At 37.0% G+C, this 22,500-nt stretch overlaps 1 protein-coding gene across 1 annotated transcript in view; it reads left to right on the plus strand.

The window, feature by feature from the left end:
* The window catches only part of LOC121855486 (CLIP-associating protein 2-like), a gene marked incomplete at its 5' end in the record, with an annotated part of 10,622 nt that extends 452 nt beyond the window's left edge, over positions 1 to 10,170 (plus strand). The window contains 2 exon segments of the mRNA XM_042350461.1: positions 1 to 147; positions 10,091 to 10,170. The exon segment at positions 1 to 147 is cut by the window's left edge and continues 41 nt beyond it. Coding sequence (XP_042206395.1) covers positions 1 to 142 — 142 coding nt within the window.
* Positions 10,171 to 22,500: the final 12,330 nt, after the last annotated feature.

A 22,500-nucleotide genomic window follows, 5' to 3' on the forward strand; every position in this document is an offset into this window, starting at 1 on the left:
GGTTATTCGTGTCTTAAAGCCACTTATTCAGATGGGCGAGTACCCAGTCAACCAAGCAGCCATCAAAATGCTCAATAAACTGGTTGAGGCTCATCAACCATCTATTGTGGCTGCAGCTATGCCAGAAATCATGCCTGACTGATTAAGGTAAGAGTAAGTCTCTTTTATACAACCCACAGGTGCTATAAACCTGGAAGATTTTCACAGCTGCAACATATAATAATTAAATTCTCAGTTATTATTATTTTTTTTATTTCTGAACCAATAGTGAAATGAGTTTGTTAGTAAGAGATCATTGGCTATAGGCAGCAAGGACCCAAGGAACTAGGGGTGCTTAGGGCCCTTTTTCTCCCTCCATGTTGCCTTTTGCAGGTTTTTATTTTGTGTCTCACAATAGGTTCCCAAGGCTAGTTCACCCCACCACTAACACACAACACACACTCATTTTTATTGCCTCCCATTGGCAATCTGTTTGATGAGGTTGATGGCATATGGGATGTCAGGACAGAGGGAAGGTTCACCAAGTTGTGAGGGCTGACCACTATTAAGATGTTTCCTCAAGTCATTCATCTAGATGTTTCATTACTACAATGTATATATAAGTTAAATGAAAAGCGACCACAACAAGATTGTGGTTGTTTTCAAAATAACTAGAAAGCAAAATTTTGCATTTGGATTTTACCCGAACCCAACCCAACCCAACGTATAGCAAAATCTCGCTTCTGGTCGCCGGGTTTCTGGAGTCCAACATATATTTAAACACTTAGTTACCACATCTCGAGAAACATGCCAGCCACTGTACCAAGTTTAAATGCAGCTGACTATACTTGAAGAAAGTTAAAAGTGAGTGTGAACAAAAGTGACATGATGAAAGTAAGTGGAAATAGGAGACAGAGAGAAATGAATGTTTAAATATGAATGGAGAAGAGAGTCATTTCAGATATATGAGAGCAGATTTGTCAGCAAATGGAATAGTATGTGATGAAGAATAGGTTGTAATGAAAGGGTAGCACCAGATTTTACAAGCAGCATATGATGATGCCTTGTTATAAGAAGCGCCGCATTTCCACTAGGAATATTTTGGGAAAAAATGTGTTTCCTCCTGTAGCCATAGTTTTCTTAAAAGAATATGTACAGTACCAATAAATGTGAGGAATTAATAAAAATAATACCAATAAATAAGCTACAACAAAATATACTGTATTGCCAAACCAGTAAATAAAAGTCAAATGAATGTTTAACACAATTGCCATTTGCAAACACTCACTGCTTCACCATAGCAATGCAGACCAGCAAGGGCGCTACCTCTGCAGACTCCCCAAGACGCCCTCCCCACCGCATGACCCTCCCTCCACTCCCCCACTGAGGCAGCTTAACCCAAAGAACATAGAAATGTATATTCCCTTTACATAAGTTTCAATTCTTTGACAATTATTTTCCTTTTTAATTTTTCTACATTGTATGTAGTATGGTGTGTGCATGTAAATCAAGTAAAAATAAATGAAGAAAGTTTCAGATATTCCACCGAAAAATACGAGTTGAAAAACAACCATAACTCCTCACAGCTTTGCCCAGTAGCCTGGTGGTTACATTGACGAGTCTAACTTAGCTACAGTGCTGCCAGCAAGGTTAACAAATGCAAATGTGAAAAGAAAGTTATCTGTAAATCTTCATTTATATCAGGATCAGGTATTTTTTTTTTAAATAAATGTTGCAGATATGGCATTAATAGATTGTAATACTTTTAAAAGTTCAGAAATGGTTACTGCTTAGCTACGTCTGAAGAGTTGGGTGTCTGCCTTATAGACATTAATCGTCTCAGGTTATCATCATCAGTACAGTTGTTATAAATCCAGCTTTTACATTTAGAATAATTATTTATTTTAATTAATTAAAAGTAATAATACAGTGGGGTATGCTATAACGAATGGATTCCACTCACTTAATATTCATATAAATCTAACGTTTTACCTTATAAAATTGAGAATGCTATAAATCTAACTTAAACTCCTATAATGCATTTTTCTATAATTTATTGTCTTTTTTCATTACAAATATTAATGATATTCTTATTTCCCTTAGGGGTTTAGATGCATATATATGCACTTTTTGCCAATTTTTGCAAATTTATATTATATTTTCAGTGTTAAGTGGCTTATCAGGGGCCTGAACTGATTAATCCTATAACGAATCTAATGCTATAACAAACAAGGTTCTAGAACCACTTAAATTAAGTATAGCATACCCCACTGATACTGTATTTAAGTAAACAATAATCTTATTTTAATTCTGAGTTGCTAGGTAGGACTTTAGCCTACTGGAAACAGCAACTGGGTATTCATTAGCTTATGGGAGACTGCAACTTCACATATAGGATGCAGTCCAAATTTTTTTGGATATTTTTCAGACAAAAAAGTGCATCTTATATGCCATAAAATATGGTAATTGGTCCATTGAGAAATGTATGGAAACAAAATCATCTAAATATAGACTATGACTGATTTACATTATAGTGGCTGTGCGATCCTCAATCTAACAACACTAAGCAGTTTGTTCCACAGAGTCGCTCGGTCAACCTAAAATTTGTTAACTCTAATCTATTATTTCAATGGGATATTGGGTAATTGTCCTTAACTCACAGAAAAGTATATACAGTACTGTACACAAGTACTGTATACCGTAATAGAATTTACAAAACGCTAAATATAAAATCCAAATACAGTACTGTACTGTACAGTATGCTGTGCAATAATAAATAAAACAATAGAATACAGTGATCTCGGTTAACGAAATACCGTTAACGACTTCCATAAGATTCTTTCACTTCGTTAACGAGCAAACCCTCGTTAATCTAATTCCTTACAAATTTTTTCCAACATGTTTTCGCCTGTACTGCTGCCCACCAGCTGTAGTAGTATTAGTTCTACAATACAGTAATCAGTTTTAGGCTTAAATTCCTTACCATTTTAGTAAATATCAAGAAGGTTGTACTATTCAATAATTTTAAAAGTTTAATTTAAAATTTTTGGTCATTTTAACAATTATTGAACATAATTGAAGCACAGGGAACTAGTTTTTTGTGCACCAAACAGCCACTCAACACACCACAAGTTTGGCGCCAGTTTGTTTACTACAGTTCAGAGGAAGGAACATCTTGTTTGAGACTCAACATAAATGCTTTTTTCTGTGTTTCCAGTCAAATTATTGGTCAATTTGAAATATATTTTACACATTGATAATAATATATAGCGCAGTGCAGTGTTGATTTAAAAGAAAATAATCTTGAATTACACCAAGTGAACCAAAATTTTATGGTGTAGGGGCCGTATGCATGGGGTGACTTCTCTTCCACCCCAATGCCTAATCTTCTCCCCTCTTCTCCTCCACCCCCCATTCTAATTCCCATCATCATCATCATCAACCAGGAGCCTTCTAGATGCACACTCCTCAAAGTAAGTGTGTACTTTGTTTTTAGTTTGTATGTAATTTTCGGTGAGTTACTATCATCGTGAAAAACCCATTGGAAACAATGGTTTCGTTAATGAATTTTTCGGTTAACGAAAACCCTTCTGAACGAATTGTGCTTGTTAACTAACCGAGGACCACTGTACTATATTTTTAACTTACTCTGAGGTGTGTATGTCGATTCCTCGCAGCTTTGTTTACATATCAAACAGTTGATGGTAGAGGCAGTCGCATGATGACATGCCATATTCTTTACAAAGTGCATTGGTTCTAATGCCTTCTTCGTAGTTTCATAATATTTTCTGCACTGTATATCAATAGGTTAACTAAATTTCAGAATGACCAATAATTTTAATGTAAAAATGCAAAAACAGCTCAAGAGACCATCAAACTGATGTTCACTCCACTCAAACAAAGCAAAACTGAGAAGTTTGTTGGGTAATTCAATCAGCTGATTGGTGCACAAAACTGTTCCCTGTACTGTATATATTATCAATGTGTTAACTACAAATTTCAGAATGACTAATAATTTTAATTTAAAAATGCAGAAAGATTCAAGAGATCTAACTTTCTTGATATTTACTCCACTGGAAACCAATGTAAACATAGAACTGATTACTGTATTACGACTGGCCGACAGCTGATCAGCTGATGCGCACAACAAAACGCGGTTTGTCGCTAGATTTCGCTGATCGGGTTTGCTCCGTTAATCGAACTGAAAATCCTTATGGGAGCCACCGCAACCTAAATTTCGTTAATCGAACCGCTCGCGCACCGAGGACCACTGTACAGTATTATGTGTGTGAACCATGGACCCCAGATGCAAAGAGTAAGAGTAAATTTGAAGTGATATAAATGGTGTGGCAGAAAGCAAATTTTTTGGTTTAATAGGATGCAAAGAATAAGAATTTAAGAAATAGGTACCCAGTAGATGTGATGAAAGAAACATTGGTAGAGAATGATTCAGGATTTATTTAGGGTGTTTGAATATTTTTGAGAAGTTAATAATTTAAAGACTGGTAAAAATAGTTTACAATTCAGAGTTGGATGAAGAAGGGAATACCAAGGAGATGAAAGGATTGGATGAAGGACAATAACTAGAAATAAGGGAGACGGGCATTCAGGAAGTAGTAACATGGTGATCTACCAGAGATCATTGTATCTGATAGGTTGTTTGAAGTGACAAGTACTCTAGATAGACACTTGGGGTCTTGTGAAAGAGGAATATGGTAGCAAAACACATCGATTTCTAGGAGAGTTTGTTTCTATTCTTAATTCTGGCCATCATGCAGAATAGGCTTGAAAGAGTTGGAAAAAAATTATATAGTATAAGTAATTGTTTATTATTATAGACGAGTTGTCGGTCGGAATTTTTTCTTAAGGTGGCAGATCAATGGATAAAGAAAACGCTTAAATTCAATTATGGTAATAATATTTTTCAATAAATTGGGCCAAAAAGTGTAAACAAATAAGGGTTAAAGTAGCTAAAATGTCATGTGACTGCTTAAAAGCTCTGTAATTGGATGTCATCACAGGTTGGCTCTAGCCTCCGAGCAGGAGCCTGGAGGCAGTCAGCTGTGGTGTATGTGGTGTTACCAGCAGAAATACAGGACTTGTGGCCATATACAATGTTGATATACACAGGCATATCTTATTTTTAGGTTAGAATAAATTACTGCTCAAGTATCATTGTGTGTATGTACTTACTGGGTGCCAAATGATGCAAAAGACCGATAACTCCAACATGTAAATTTTCATCACTGTTCTCTATTTCATGTCTGGAAAATGTAAGTTTTCAGCACTGATGTCTGTATTTAATGTTGTGGAAGGACCATGGCCAGGGGATGGGCTTGAGATGATCAGATGATCTACTTTTGGTAAATTTCTTTCATCTGCTTTGATGAACCCTGGAAGTAGTTGTCCAACCTTCTCGGCTGATCGGCTCTGTAAATAAATATTATTAGATAATTATTTGTGCTTTACTGTGCAACACAGAAATGCGCGCATACAGTCATGCTACCGTTAACGCCCCAGACAGTCATGCCGGGTTAACGCCCCGGACGCGCATATACGCCCGTGCCCCCCAAAAAGCATTTGCCTACAGGTGAAATGTTAACCTACATCTATTGAGGATAAAAATCTTTCACCTACAAATTGACAATAACACATTTGCTGTAATTAGGACATATCTAGCCTCAACCCCCCATTCCCCCCAACCCCTCGCCTGGGTGGCGGCTAGCTCCTCACAGTCCCCCGCTTCTCACAGCTTTTTAGGCTTACAGTTTTATCATATATAATACCAGACTAAAGTTAGAGATTATAATTTGCATTGCTGAACTTGCAAGACAGCCAATAATTTGAATATAAACGCTTGGTATATTTTGCTCACAAGAGATAAAAAATTGTTGTACATTAGTGTACAGTACTGTGGTACATTTTATAAAAAAAGTTTTTCAACTGTATTTTTGGGTAGATTTACATAGATTTCTTAGTGCAAAGCTGAGGCACATGTACCTAATTTGATTACGTACTAAAATTGTTTTGTCTAGTGCAAATTATAGCATGTTTATATTCAAATCAATCAGTATGTTACAAGAACTCAGCCATGTTAATTATATTCACCCAGGTCATTTCACTGGCTTTTTATAAGAGAGAAGCTTAGTCACCTAAGAACTGATAAATATACACGCTGCTAGACCCCAGCCTGTGCCAACTGTCAAACGCATTACCTCCTCCCCCCACGCACCCTCGGCCGCCTCCCACCCTCTCTCTCCCCATCTGCTCGGGCGCTGTTGAACTCTTGTAAAACAGTGAATAATTTTTAATATAAACGCTATGTATTTTGCACAAGAGATAAAAATTAATCACATGTATCACATTACAGTAGTGATTTAAGAGTAAAGTGTATATGTAATGTGATATAGTATTCCACATGGCTAATGCAAGTATAATTAAAAGTTTATGTGATGATCGACAACGCCCATTTCGTTAACGCCACGCTTCCAAGAACGTATCTAGACATTAACCGCGCATGACCGTATTGAATATATAAATATTGGCTACGAATAACTAATTCAATGGATATTTGCTGCCCCTACTACAAATTCCCCATAGTAGCAAACATTCCAAAAATTTTGTATTATTTTGGTCATGTGGGGAAACCAAGTTTCTAACTATGATTAAGTAGTTTAAACAATAAGACAAATTATCTCTTCGGGATTTTTTGTCACAAAACATTTTTGATCGCATAAGAAAATACAGGTTAGGGTATGATGAGTTATAAGGTTAGCTTAACATTCATCGGCAGCGTATGGGGGTTAGTAACTCAAAACTAGTAGATTTCTGATAGAAATGAAGGTCAAAATCGTTCATAATACATCGCAAACCATCATAAAATAACATAGCCCTGCTTGTCTAAGTACAGGGATGACCAAAACTTAAAATTTCTACCACTATAGCCTGTCTCGAATCTAAACATCCAAATAGTTATGGTATTTAAAGTAAAATTTACCCATGAATTACTATAAATGATGATATATATCTCAATGCATTCTCAAGACAAAGTCCAAACAATGTCATTACTTCTAAATTGATTGGTATCTCCATCTAGTACTGATATACTCTGTAAATGCACAGGAAAAGAAGAGAGAGTATCAGGAAAGAATACATGACAAAGGAGCTGGTGTGAACATGGGAGTGTTTTATGTCCATAAGTTGCTTTTCACGGCACATATCTTCACTTACAAAATGTCCATGATTTAGACCGCTAAAAAACACCCTTAAAACTTACCTAAATGCATTTGGGTCTGTAGAGGCCATCCTTGTAGTACCTCTGACTGCAGCAGTGAATTTGTTGGAGAACATCGCTCAAGGGGAAATTGCTGGTGATGCCATTGCAAATGGCGTTCTGTTTCTAGAGTAGAAATAAACTTATCTCATCGCTATTATAGCAGGACTCTCAAACCTTGCCAGAAATTATATATACCGTGATCACCTTCTACGAACGTGGCAGTGTATTTTGTGTTTACTCAGAACTCCATAACCGCTCTTATTATCAGAAACCTTATAGATCATTGAAATAAAATTCCAGTAAAACCCCCATAACTCGGCACATATGGAACTAAAATCTTGCCAAGTAATCAAATTTGCCGACATCAGTAATGTGCATATAATACTGTATACTGAATGTATGTAATGAAATAAAAATAGAGTTGAATTAGGTACTTACCAACAGCAAGGGGCAATTTCTTGATGAGCACCAACAGCTACGGGTGATTTCTTGATAACCTTGTACAGTACAGTATTAGTAGATGAACTGTATTGTATACTGTATTGTGTGCAACACTTCACAGGCACGTGCAGTACCAGGCCAGTAAATTGTATTGGAGGCAAACGTAACACTGCTGTATTAATTTTATACATACTGTGCAACACTTTTTCAAGCACTGTAAATAATTATTCTGGCAAACTTAAGACTGCGAAGCACGCTTTGTACATAACCGCTAACACTATCTGTACAGTAATACCTTACAAGCATTTAGAAGATATGAAATGTTCAGGCAACACAAATGTCACTGATTGTGGTGTAAAACTGCATTCTGAGCTCCTGAGGTTGGAGGAAGAACATAGCCACTGGTGGAGGGTAACGATATTGTGTCAGTGTCTGAGGTGTCTTCGCCTCAGCACAACGGTGCAAGTACAGTCACTTTGCTTTTTGAAGTATTTCTGTGTCTTTTAATATGATATGCTTTAAAAACCTTTAGATCTGGGGTTGTTTGAAGTGGGTATGCTGATGGTTGATCTTACATGGTCCCACAAGTCACGACTGTGAATTTTATTTCTGCATCTCCCCATGCTCCTCACCCAGCCAATCCAAATACATCATTCAAACACTCCCACATCTTTGACATTTTTTTTTTAATATGCAGCCACATCTTTGTATTTTCATCAGCCTTGCTTTGTCATTAGGTACGTCACTAGTCACAATTTCTTCTTACTTCCTTGGCGATGTAGCCTGATCCTCAGCTTTCATTTCTAGCCACCCATTACATTTTCCTCAGTCACTTCTGTTCACCAATTCTGTGAAGTGCGCGATCCGCAACCAACCTCTACATTCAAATATGCAGCAGCTTTGTCGGGTATTGGACAAAGTGAGGCCAGTCACCTGTCCTCATGCCTCAGCCCAGTTAAACAAATAAATGCACTTCTTTGTTGTTTCACCCATGTTTTCTAAAGTGTGCATTCCTCATGTGTCTTTTTCAATGCTACTACCTTCAAGACCACCAAACACTCTTTCATCTGTGTGTTTGTGTAATGCCTCGTGCAGCTCAATCACCCCTAATCATGCTTGTATCTACCACGCTGTGCTTGTTGCCGGGTTTCTCCTTGCACAGCAGGATGGCTGGAGCATTGTCAAAATAGCGTGAGCCTTCATTTCCTGAGACCGGTCAAAAGCTGTGCCACTTGGAATTTTCTCACCTGAGTACAAATTGCTTGTGGAACCACAAGTAAAATATTTCCTGCGAAACCGTTTTCATCTTTGTTAGCACTATAGTGGACGGGAAGCTTGTCCATGATGTTTGATGGCCTTGCCCATGCCTTTAATGTAGGCGCTACCACTTGAATAAATACTTGACAATATCTTAGCCAATGAATAATGCTCAGGAAAAAAATATCTTCGCAGATTTCTGGTCATTCTGAGGACTCCAAACTTGGCGAGTGACAGGCTTATTAAATAAAATTTCAGGCAATCCAGAGTGTTAATGAGAGCAGTGAGGAACTTCCTGAATGGCTGAATACTGCCAAGATTAGCACAGCATTTCACCAACAACCTTACTGTCACATAAATAGTGGCAATTTTTTAACTTGTTGAGCCAGCCAGCACTTGCCTTGAAATCTTGAATGTTAAGGTGCTCAGCAAAATGGGAAGCAGCATTTTGCATATCCACACCTTTATGGGTACACCTTCAGACCTTTCCTATTTGTACCACTTGAAGATGTTTCAGCCCCATACTTGAGTTGTTTCATCCTTTTCTTCGACTCTGGAATGCTCTTCATACTTTCTTGCTGAGGGGCCGTTTATACAAAGCTTTTCCTTAATCTTTTTGATGTCATAGGCTGTGGAGATTTTAAAATCCTCACAAATGGTAAGCATGGAGATGGCAGTATCTATGCGATGGAGTAACTGCAAGTACCCCAGGCAAGGTTTTAGCTTTTTCGTCTTTTGCTGGTGATAGAGGACTTCAGAGAGAATGTTGCAGAGGCAGACATGATGATTAAATCCACGAAAAGATAAAATAACTGTAGGTCAACTCGGATGAGTAGAGGTCTACCTGTACGCGAGGCACACAACCGACACTCTAAATAACTTGGCCGCAACACTTGTTTCCCTGCTTGTCGCAGTTCTTTACAGACTCTGGCTCCGCTCACTAAGCGCAAATTTGTTGACTACTCGCGCCTATAACAGTTAATTGAAGTTATGGGTGTTTTTCTGTCTTCAGTAATTGGCTTTTCAGGTTATGGGGTGGTGTCTGCTAAAGAAATTGTGCAAAGTGAATACATTATGAATGAGATGAAATGTTATAATTGTACAGAGTTCATTAATTTTCTTTACTTTTCTCTCCAGGCATATGACAACAAAGAATCCTGTGTACGCAAGGCATCTGTGTTCTGCATTGCGCTCTGCACAATGCAGTTGGTGAGGAGTCGCTTTAATTCGCACCTTGAAAGCTTGACTTGGTTCTAAGTTAAACCCCCTCAATTTGTATACTGTTGCAGTAGAGACACAGAATTTCGAGCATCTTCTCCAAAGTCTGAGCCTCCTATGTAATATATTAGAAAAGGGAGGTTGTGAATCAGTGAGAAAGATGTGCAGAAGTTCGGTCTTAAAGAACAGTTGAATGATCCGAGTATCACAAGACCGATCATTCAAAGATATACTGACAAAGAGCAAGGCGGGGAACAAAAGTCTGTAAGCTAATATTAATGATCAATTGATTTTCAGGTATGTAGGAAATCAGATATGCCAAACAGTGAATAATTAAGAATATAGCTTTACGCCGTTTTAATAAAAGAAAAGTACATAATGCCTATGACAATTATGGCACAAAATTTTAACAAAAGCCCAAGGATCTTGAAACAATAATTACATATTAAAACAGAGAATAGGAAATTTGTTTAAATTTGTGAATATGTGTGATTGCAGTGTTTGGCAGGGGGAAAACTCCCTTCTTTGGTGAGAGTGACTCTTCAACACTATGTTGTGTGTCTACCCATAGTTTACAAGTAGTTTTTACTGACCTATTTGCTTACTTGGCAATCTAGTGATAGATTACTTTGTGATTACTGATAACATAGATATGGCTTTTCCTGGCAAAGTGAAATATTATAAACCAGTTCTAGGATGTTAAGGAGCAGCCTTTGAGCAGTTTTGATGCATATGTGCCATTAGGCGCAGTCTGCGTTAACTAAAGTGGAGATTTAATTACTTTCTGCTGCCTACCTTCATTTTCTCCTGCATGGTGTACTCTACTGTATGAACCTGAAGATGGATATTAATTGCCAATGTTATATGATGAGCAACACAGTGTAAATCTAATATTAGGCTGGGAGCTAGTCAATTGTATTGAAAGTGACATCATGATAGTTTTGCCTTTTTTTTGTAACCCCTTTACGGATATAATGATACTAATGTAATTGGTTTCTACAGGTTTGTGATCATACAGTTGCTCAAATTTTGCCGATGGCGATCAGTCCGAAACAGAAGCTGACTGCAATGCCTGTGACCCCCAAAACGATTATCTGCCGGCGATTTTAATTGAACAGTCGCTTTGGGCCAGGTATAAATATATGTCTGGGGCCCGCTCATTCCAGCTTCCCTCAGTGGGCGCCTGTTGTGGTTTGATGTGAACGCTGGCTGCTCAAATAGTTTTATGGTGGAATGTATGATAGTGCTGCTTGTATTTATAAATTGCATAATTCTTTTTTTTTTCCTGTGGTCAAGGATTCAAATCCAATTATAAATGAATTATTTTAATATGTAATTTGATATGCTACTACACCCACCACTCCACATTGATTAATGGTTTCGTAATGTGCTAACAAACCCTACTGGGATCATTGATGCTCAGCAGGTTACAAGAATTCAAATTTTACCACTATTGTGATATGTTCAGCAATTTTGAGCTGCAGGATGTTTGTTCTCAGCTGCACCATCCCAAATACAGAATTTGAGCCAGCAGCTCTTCAGCTCTGTGCTACTGTCATTTTAAGAGTTATTACCTGCATGTACCTTGTCATGATCAGCAACATTATGCTCTTTTTAAAATGAAAAGTATAAATGTAAAATTGAAAATAAAACGTAGCCTATGTTATGAGTTACAGTAAATTGTAGATGTAATGTAATATATTGATGGCTATAATTACTCTCACATTGCTTGCTGATGCTTCACTTTCCTATGGATTCCTAACATTATTTACAGACAAACCCCAATACCATTGGTAATTACCTCAAATTTCCTCTTGATTATTTTAAACGTAGATTCATGACTACCTACTTTTTTAATGGAATTTCACTCTAGTTACCTTATTTTTACTAATACCTGCTGAAATATTTTTTGAAAACACTCTACGCTAAGCTCAGTGTGTAAAATTATTAAGTTTCTTACAGAAAGTTTTTGACTGACTTGGAACAGCTTGCTATTGCTGACATGTATTGGGGCAGCTGCTGTCTCCTCCACCATCTACCAGAGCATATTAATTTGTCAGGAATGACTTGAGTTTATGGTGCATTAATGCTTGATGCCTCTTATCTAACTTGTGAATGTTAATGATTAAGTAATGGGTTGACATGTACCTGAAAGAAGGGTTTCAAAACCTATGGTCCTGCTTATGCCACCTGTCACATTTTAAATATCAATGTTCATTTCTAGTTATTAAGTTCGTAAAAAGCTTTTAATTGAGGTTTTCCTTCATCTGTGGCTCATAACTGCTGATTTTGTCTTATTTTACACCATATAAAGCTGTATATAATGATTTCATGCCAACAAAGTTCTCTTTCTTTTTCTATACTGTGATAGATATTTCGTTGGAGGTGATGTAACGTGCATACGGTGAATAGTACCAAGTGTGTCCAGAAGTCTTAAACTCCTCTTTTGTTGGTTGCATAATGGGTAGTTTGTGCATGAAATATGACTTTGGGGAAAATTATATTTACAAAGGTACTGTAACACGTTTTTATTACAGGTACTGTACCTGTGAAAAACCCTAATAGATTTACATTAACTAATCTTGGCATACTAATCAGTCATAATGCAGAACACTACCAGATTTGCAACCAATAGTGCATACTGACCTTTATGAAAAACCAAACATGGTAAGGTTTGCTAACTGAGTAACAACAGCAGTGGACAATTGACCTGCAAAACATAACAACTAAAGAGGCATTTTTAATTCTAATCAATCATTTCCAAACTTGGGACGGTTATTATTGATAAGTTAAATTTAATTTTTATGCAGTTTTTCTTGATTAAATCCTCTCTTTTTTCTCTTTTTTTTTTCAAACAGCTCATCATTACTTTCGATGAAGTTTCTTTTGAACATTTAAAACTCACTTCTGTTAAGCTTTTTTATTGTACATTTTCTAACAAAATATAATTATAATGTAATTTTTAGTCTCAAGACGGCTGTCTGCTAAGCTTCATTTTGTATTTTTTTTGTTATGAATCGAGAATGAGCCTTATTGAAGAACAGATCAGAATAACAAATTGCTGGTTTCATATACATATTGCAAGATATGTGAGCTTAATGGAGCTACTAAGCAAGATTGAAAATCACGGATGGTGTCATGCTGTTAGTCCCAGGTGTGAGGATGTGCTGGCTGCCCCAGGTGACCTTCTTTGCACATTCATTATCCTAATAAATCTCATTATAGTAATGAGCTTAATTTACCCCTTTTTATTTGGATGTTTTGTAAAGAAAATATCTTGTATTGTATAGTAGCGCTATTTCATTTTTCTCTGTCTATTTTCTTCTTCAACTTGACAAATAACCCAAAACTACAGTATAAAAGCGTTCTTTGGGAAATATGAAGTACATAGAGCTGACATTCTTAGGAACTTTTCCATACACACATATGCAATGATCTAAGATCTAACAGCAGTGCTGATAGTATTATGAAATTTGCATGTCGGTCTGCTGTTGTACGAGTTTATTACTTTTCGACTAAGGTAAAACCTAATCTCAATAATAATGTTTAAAAAATTATGAAGCGAGGCTTATGTATGAAATATAATTAATTTTTAGCTTAGTCTGCAGTTTGTAGGCTTTATTGGGCTAATGAAATATATATGGATCCTGTTTCTCGGGTCGGGAGATTTGGTAAACGTTACTCTGACCACACCTAATGCGATAATGGGTAGTCCCTATTAGAGGTTCACGGGCGCCATAAGCTCGCTGAACAGGCTTTGTGTGAAATAATATAACAGTCTAGGACTGCTTTAGTATCCTGGTGGACCAGAGGTAGCATTCCCCGTCACAGTCATAATAATAATAATACACAATTGACGGTTTATTGAAAAGTTCTAAGTCTCTAAGGCTGAAAAAATATACATTGGACATAAATGACTTATTACATACATTGCAAGCTTCAAAAGCCTTCATTAGAGAAAGGTAAAGGAACATACAGTGAACACACAGATTATTGTAGGTGTTGAACAGCAAAAACGTGAGTGTAGTAACTCCCCTCCCAGATGGTGTTAGGAGGACCTCACGCGGGTGTAGTAGTTCCTCACAGATGGTGTTACAGGGGCTCAAATGCGGTGCAGTAAAATCCCCACAGATGGTGTTATGAGGGGCCTCACGCGGGTGTAGTACTCCCCACAGATGGTGTGTTATGAGGGGCTCTAATGCGGTGTAGTAATCTCCCCACAGATGGTGTTATGAGGCCTCACGTGGTGTAGTAATTCCCTCACAGATGGTGTTATGAGGGGCCTCACTGCGGGTATGTAGTAATTCCCCTCACAGATGGTGTTATGAGGGGCTTCAATGCGGTGTAGTAATCTCACAGATGGTGTTATGAGGGGCCTCACGGGCGTAGTAATTCCCTCACAGATGGTGTTATGAGGGGCCTCACGGGTGTAGTACCTCACAGATGGTGCTATGAGGGGCCTCACGTGGGTGTAGTAACTCCTTCACATATGGTGTTATGAGGGGCCTGACGGTGTAGTAATTCCCCACAGATGTGTTATATGAGTGAGTGTGTGGTCCCAGGCCTTCCTATCGACGATTAACACACGCTGGTTGTTGGGTCCTTCACGGGCCGCTATCACCAAGTACCTGGGACCCTACCGTGTGAAGGTCACCCGGCAATGCACTGTTACTGTTGAGTTGTTCTCACTGACTTGCTAACTGCTCACCACTGTTCACCTTTGTTTAACACTGGTTCCATTCCCTTTCCTAAAATGAAACAGCAACTTCTGGCGAGAACATGCTGATATTCCGGGTGGGGAGGAGGGTTCAGGGAGGGGCTGTGGTATGGGCCACCACAAATGTTGACCTGGCTGCCCGAGAGGAGCAGGGGTGAGGTGATGATTATATGTAGAAGTCCGCTGTCCTTTATTGGGCTAATGAAAGTGTAAAATATATATATATATATATATATATATATATATATATATATATATATATATATATATATATATATATATATATATATATATATATATATATGTATATATATATATATATATAATCAGTCGACCTCGTTAATTGGACCCTTTAATCCTGATTTCGGATAAATCAATTAAATCTGAACTGGTCCATATCAAATTTCTGGTTCTGATATTGTCCCAGTTGCAATTGGGGCTTGCAATTTCGTAAATTCTGTCACTACTAAGAAATAAACAAAGTCCCTGGTGCACTCTAGTTCAAGAGAAAACGCGACGACTCAGGCGCCCTGAAGTGAGAGAAAACGGATTTCTATGGTTTTAGCACCCCAAAGCGGTATATGTATTTGCCAGCATGCTTTGTGGACTAGCCACTGGTACAGTATCCTTTTCATCACTTTGTAATAAACCCTCGTTATGCCTATGTGTTTCTGATAATTATCATAACATTATATATTTATATATTTAGCGGTTGTACAAACACAAGGCCTCACACATGCCATTCAGGACTGACAGATTCTGACAAGTTTCTTACGCAAACTTCATAAAAGACAATTGAAGCTTTAAACATCACTCACAATGGATCTTGGAATATTTCAACCGTAATCAGACATACCTAAGTTGTTCAACAATTGCAACTCCAGTTGCAATATCAAATTCTGTAAGCAAATACTACTTCAAGATATAACAGCGCACCTAAGATTAAGAGAAAAAACGCAATGACTCAGGAGGCTGAAGGAGAGAAAACGGACTCCAATGACGGAGCACTCAAAACAAACACACACATAGCTGTATAATGTAATATTAACCCTAAAATCGGTTAATTCGACAATCGGCTAAAACGGACACCCTTCCCTATTAGTTCAGTTTAACGAGGGTCGACTGTATATATATATATTGTTAGTAAGTATATATATATATATATATATATATATATATATATATATATATATATATATATATATATATATATATATATATATATATATATATATACAGTCGACCCCTCAAGTAATTTGGACCCTTTAATCCGATTTTCGGATAATTCGACAAAAAATCCGAACGAACTTTTTATTTACAGAATATGCCCACGCGGGACCTTAAGCCAAAATGCTGGTTCACCCAATGCTGATAAAACACCAGCATCTTTTTGGTTAAATGTAACATCACCACTAGTGTGGGAGGGATGCAACTTTTAGCTTCAGACATGAAAAATATTTACCATTTACTGCCAGTAAACAATGGAAACGTAAAATATGTACCTCAATAAGTAATGAAAAGTTGTGCAGTTCCTTCCAGCAAATGAAGCTCACCAATCCTACAATAGGGTTAAATTACCTTGTAGTGACGCCTCCCTACAATCCGTTACAACTGCATAGCCACAGCCACCACCTGCTACCGCATTCCATCGCTAAGGCCCCCTAGCAACCAAGCGAGCTGATGCCAGATGGTACGTTTCTAGCAACGAAACTACTTCCACCGCAACTTTCTGGTTTTCCCAACATGATTCATAGAGGACTAAGGCTGCTGCTGGGGTATATAAACTCTGTCTCTCCATTGAGATTCATTCTGCCCATCTTCCTGAACAAGCAACACCTCCTCCAGCAAGCTCCACGCTGTTAACATTTATTCAACCAGGAGGCCAGCAACAGGCAACATCTTCTAACGGGGTTCTGCACATCTGTCTTCCTTCAACATCACGCTACTCAATCAACGCCTTCTTACTGAGCAGCTCCCCACCACACGGGTAATCTCCAGCACCAGACCGTCTATCATATAACTTATATATTATACAAGAAAACCACATTAGAGTTTCCTTCCATCCTGAGTGCGCTAGACAACATTAATATCTCGATACTCCCTACAACCTACAACGTGCTTTCAGTAGTCTATGTTGAAGTTCTTAGCACAGGCTAACTTATCATATCATATATACGGTATCACAGTTCTCATTGATCTACAAAAAATACCGGTAATAAAAACCTTTTCGATATTTCACACTTAATATAATACCCGGTAATCTACTTCAACCTCCTATTGTTTACAACGACGCATGACACACCACCAGCTGTTGTGTATCAGCTAGACGGTACACGTGTTTTTCGAATCGTTTTCAGTTAAAAAACTGTTACATCACATGTATATTTTACCTTAACTGTGCCTGAATGAATATATTCTCGGAAATAAATAGTAGTTTTGCTGAAACATGATGTATTTTAATGTAAAATAGGATAAAATACATGACGAAAACAAAAGATTTTACCTAACCTTCCGATGTTCAAGAGAAGTTACTCGTTTTTTAATAGTTTTTGGTTAAAATACTGTTATATTACAATGGTATTCTATTCATACTGTGTTTGATATAATGCATTCACGGAAATGTAATATTTTTGCTGAAATGACGTACGTATTACAGTGGAAAGTGGGATAAAATCGTGACGAAAACAATGACTTTTGCTTTCTTTCGTTCAAAAGATGTTACTGTAATCGCTTTTCGAATGGTTTTCAGTTAAAAAACTGTTGTATTACGATAATATTCTATCCTAATTGACTTGAATAAATACTACGATGCCATATTTCTGAATATTTTCATTAAAATCCATCAAAATCATTTTCCTTGTCATCGTCTGCAGCACCAAACAGCTTCTCCCAGTCCTCTCCTTGAACAGGGCTAGAGGGAACGTGTTTTTCGAATCGTTTTCAGTTAAAAAACTATTACATCACACGTATATTTTACCTAAACTGTGCCTGAATGAATATATTCTCGGAAATAAATAGTAGTTTTGCTGAAACGTGATGTATTTCAATGTAAAATAGGATAAAATACATGACGAAAACAAAAGACTTCACCTAAGCTTCCGATGTTCTTGAGATGTTATTCGTTTTTTTAGTAGTTTTCGGTTAAAATACTGTTATATTACAATGGTATTCTATTCATACTGTGCTTGATATAATACATTCACGGAAATGTAATAATTTTGCTGAAATTACGTACATATTACAGTGGAAAGTGGGAAAAAATCGTGACGAAAACAATGACTTTGAAATATAATGCAATATTAACCCCTAAATCGGTTAATTCGGACAATCGGCTAAACGGACACCCTTCCCCCCCTATTAGTCCGAATTAACGAGGGTTGTTTGTATATATATATATATATATATATATATATATATATATATATATATATATATATATATATATATATATATATATATATATATATATATATATATATTGTAGTGGACGTCTCCCCTACAACTGCGTATCCGCATTCCAATGCGACAGTATCCTAGCAACCAAACGAGTGGCCCAGGGGGGGGGGCGTCACCAGCTGCTACAGTATCCTAGCAACGGAGTCGAGAAACCGGCCAGTTCCCACGGGTTTACTTCCGGCTGCTGTGTATATAAGCTCTGTCTCTCCAATAAGATTCAGTCTGGCCTCGGTTCCTGAACACGCAACACCTCCTCCAAGCAAGCTCCTCGCTGTCCAGCTCTCTTTCTACCTACAGCCGCAGCCAGCAACACCACCTCCGCCACTGCCTGGCGGCCCTCGCTCCTCCTCCGCCTGCCTGGCGAGCATGGCGACCCACAAGCTGTCCTTCTCTGAGCGTCCTCACCAACCAGCTCTCTCTACATCATGCTTGTAACCATGCTGCCTTCCCAGCACCAAGCTGCATTGTACATCCAATACAACATGTATATAGAGAGCACATTGTGAGTTTCCTTTTCTCCATCCCATCCTGAGTGCTAGACACCATAATATCGTAACCTCTACAATATATATATATATATATATATATATAGCAGTTATATATATATAGCAGTTATATATATATATATATATATATATATATATATATATATATATATATATATATATATATATATATATATATATATATATTCAGGGTGAGTACAAACTAAGTAGAAGTACAGAACAAGTTATATATATACAGTAGAACCCCTCTCATTTACGCGGTCAATTGAACCCACAGGGTACCGCAGAAAGTGAAAACCTTGTAAAGTGAACAACAGAACATATGGGATTAATTCCAATAGAGACTGGCCCGACCCCCAAACTCCACTTTTTCCGACACAAAACCTTAAAGTAAAAATAACATCTTAATTTTATGATGGTATGCTCGCACAATTAATATTTAAGAGAAATACAGTCGCCAGGTTAATGTCCATTCAAATAATGGACTCAAATCTCCCCCCCCCCTCTTCCCAGCTCACTAGCTCCTACCTCTGAGAAATGTTTGGGTGAAAACACTAGATTTTAACATTTAGTAATAAATAATACCTCAGACTAAAGTTAGGATAATATAATTGACATTTCTGGATTCCTTGCAGGTCAGGGAATATTTTGAATGTAAACTTCATATATTTTGCACAAAAGATAAAATATTTGCTTTGTGTAAACCAAATTATTACATTAGATCTAAAATTTGTATGTCTAATGCAAAATCCATGATGTTTATATTCAAAATGATCATCATATTGTAAGAATTCCAGCAATGTAAATTATATTCTGGTCCAGTAATTTGTATGAATTTTATGAGCTAAAACAAATATCTTCAAGTAATAAAAAAAAAATATTCTTCACGACACTATCTGTCAATCAAAGTACTCGGCCCTAACTGGGTCGGTCCCTCCCTCCCTACCCCCCACCCCCCACCTTCCCTCCCTACCAGAGAAGCTTTGGGAGAAAATAGTAATTTACATTTTTAATAATAAATAATAACTCAGACTAAAGTTAGGATAATATAATTGACATTTCTGGATTCCTTGCAGGTCAGGGAATATTTTGAATGTAAACTTCATATATTTTGCACAAAAGATAAAATATTTGCTTTGTGTAAACCAAATTATTACTTTAGATCTAAAATTTGTATGTCTAATGCAAAATCCATGATGTTTATATTCAAAATGATCATCATATTGTAAGAATTCCAGTAATGTAAATTATATTCTGGCCAGGTAATTTGTATGAATTTTATGAGCTAAAAAAAAAAATTATACTTCACCGCGTATATGAGTAGATGCACCGCGGAAAGTGAAAATCTGGTTCTGGCAAGGTACCGCGTAAATGAGAAATCGCGGAAAGTGAAACCGTGTAAAGCGGGGTAATACTGTACAGAGTTTTACAGTATATATACACCCTGAAGATGTGAATTACACAAAAGTGCTTGGGAACTTTGTGTATACTTTTTCCTTGTGGTTATCAGCATATACCTGGATCACGCTCACCTACAGTGATATATTTCATATATATATATATATATATATATATATATATATATATATATATATATATATATATATATATATATATATATATATATATATATATATTTCATTAGCCCAATAAAGCACGTGCGAACTTCTACATACAATATATATATATATATATATATTTTATATATATATATATATATATTATATATATATATATATATATATATATATATATATATATATATATATATATATATATATATATATATATATATATATATATATATATATATATATATATATATGCCCGTTAACGCCCTGATACTTCTTGGAAACGCGGACGTTAACTGAAATGGACGTTGTCCCATCATCACATAAACTTTTATTTATACTTATGTGTATGAATACTATATACGCATATATACACCTTTACTCTTAAATCACTACTGTAATGTGATACAGGTGATTAATTTATCTTCTGTAAAATACATGACGTTTACATTAAAAATATTCACTGTTTTACAAGGATTCCAGCAACGCCCAGCAGATGGGGGAGAGAGAGGCGAGGGTGCGTGGGGAGGTGGTAGTACGCTTGACAGTTGGCACAGGCCCAGGTCTAATGCATGTATATTTATCAGTTCTTAGTGACTAAGCTCTTATAAAAAGCCAGTGAAATGGCCTGGGTGAATATAATTAACATAGCTGGGATTTTTGTAGCATACTGATTAATTTGAATATAAACATGCTGTAATATGCACTAGACAAAACAATTTTAGTACCGTAATCAAATTAGTACATGTGCACTCCATCTTTGCACTAAGAAATCTATGTAAATCTACCCAAAATACAGTTGAAAAATCCTTTATAAAATGTACTACAGTACATAAGAACATAAGAACATAAGAATGGAGGAAACTGCAGCGGCCTATTACCCATACTGGGCAGTCCTGTTTACACTCAACCCCTATTGCTCATATGAGCATCCAACCTATGTTTGAAGCAATTCAGTGTTTACCTATTTCACGCCTAAATCTAAATTTGTCTAATTTAAAACCATTGTTACGAGTTCGCTCCCTGGTTGGATAATTTGAGTACCTTTGTAATGTCCCCTTTGTTTAGCCCTGTCTTCCACTTATACACCTCTATCAGGTCGCCTCGCCTACGCCTCTCCGAGGGAGTGCAAATTAAGATGCTTAACCTGTCTCTATACTCAAGGTTCCTAATGCCCGGATTAGTCTTGTCATTCTCCTGAATTCTTTCCAAGGATTCTATATCCATTCTGTAATACGGTGACCAGAACTGAACTGCGTAATCCAGGTGTGGTCTCACAAGAGCAAGATACAGTTTTAGGATGACCTCGCTAGTCTTGTAACTAACACTCCTTTTGTATGAACCCAAGTACTTTATTAGCCTTGTTACGAGCAAAACACATTGTTTACTTGGCTTAGTTCCTACTTATCATTACTCCTAAATCTCTCTCGAGTCGGATTTCTATGGCATCGTTGTTCATCTGGTATCTGGTTTCCCTGTTTACATCTCCTATACTGAATACTTTACATTTGTCGACATTGAATTTCATCTGCCATTTTCAGACCATTCGAAAAATTTGTTTAGATCTTCCTGTAGTTTTGCTGAGTCCTCGTCAGATATGTTTGTCTATGCCGATATCTATGTCGTTTATGTATATAATAAACAATAATGGTCCAAGTACTGAGCCTTGGGGAACTCCACTTGTGACGTTGCTCCAATGGGACTTAGTGCCGTTAATGCTCACTGCTGTTTCCTGTCCTGTAACCACGCCCTAATCCATTTAAGGATGTCACCTTTGATGCCATGAGCTTCTATCTTTCTAATTAGTCTTTCGTGGGGGACTCTGTCGAAGGCTTTGCTAAAGTCGAGATATACCACATCATAATTGTGCCCCTCGTCCACCGATTCGAAAACTGATGAAAAGAATGTTAATCGATTAGTTAGGCAAGAACGTCCGCTTGTGAAGCCATGCTGGGAATCATTGATCAATCCGTGCTTCTCCAGGTGATTTCGAATAGAGTTTGAAATGATTGCTTCCAGTAATTTGCCTACTATTGATGTTAGACTGATTGGGAGGTAGTTAGAGGATAGTGATCTATC

This window comes from Homarus americanus, unplaced genomic scaffold (assembly GCF_018991925.1).
Source record: "Homarus americanus isolate GMGI-L3 unplaced genomic scaffold, GMGI_Hamer_2.0 scaffold48406, whole genome shotgun sequence".
NCBI lineage: Eukaryota > Metazoa > Arthropoda > Malacostraca > Decapoda > Nephropidae > Homarus > Homarus americanus.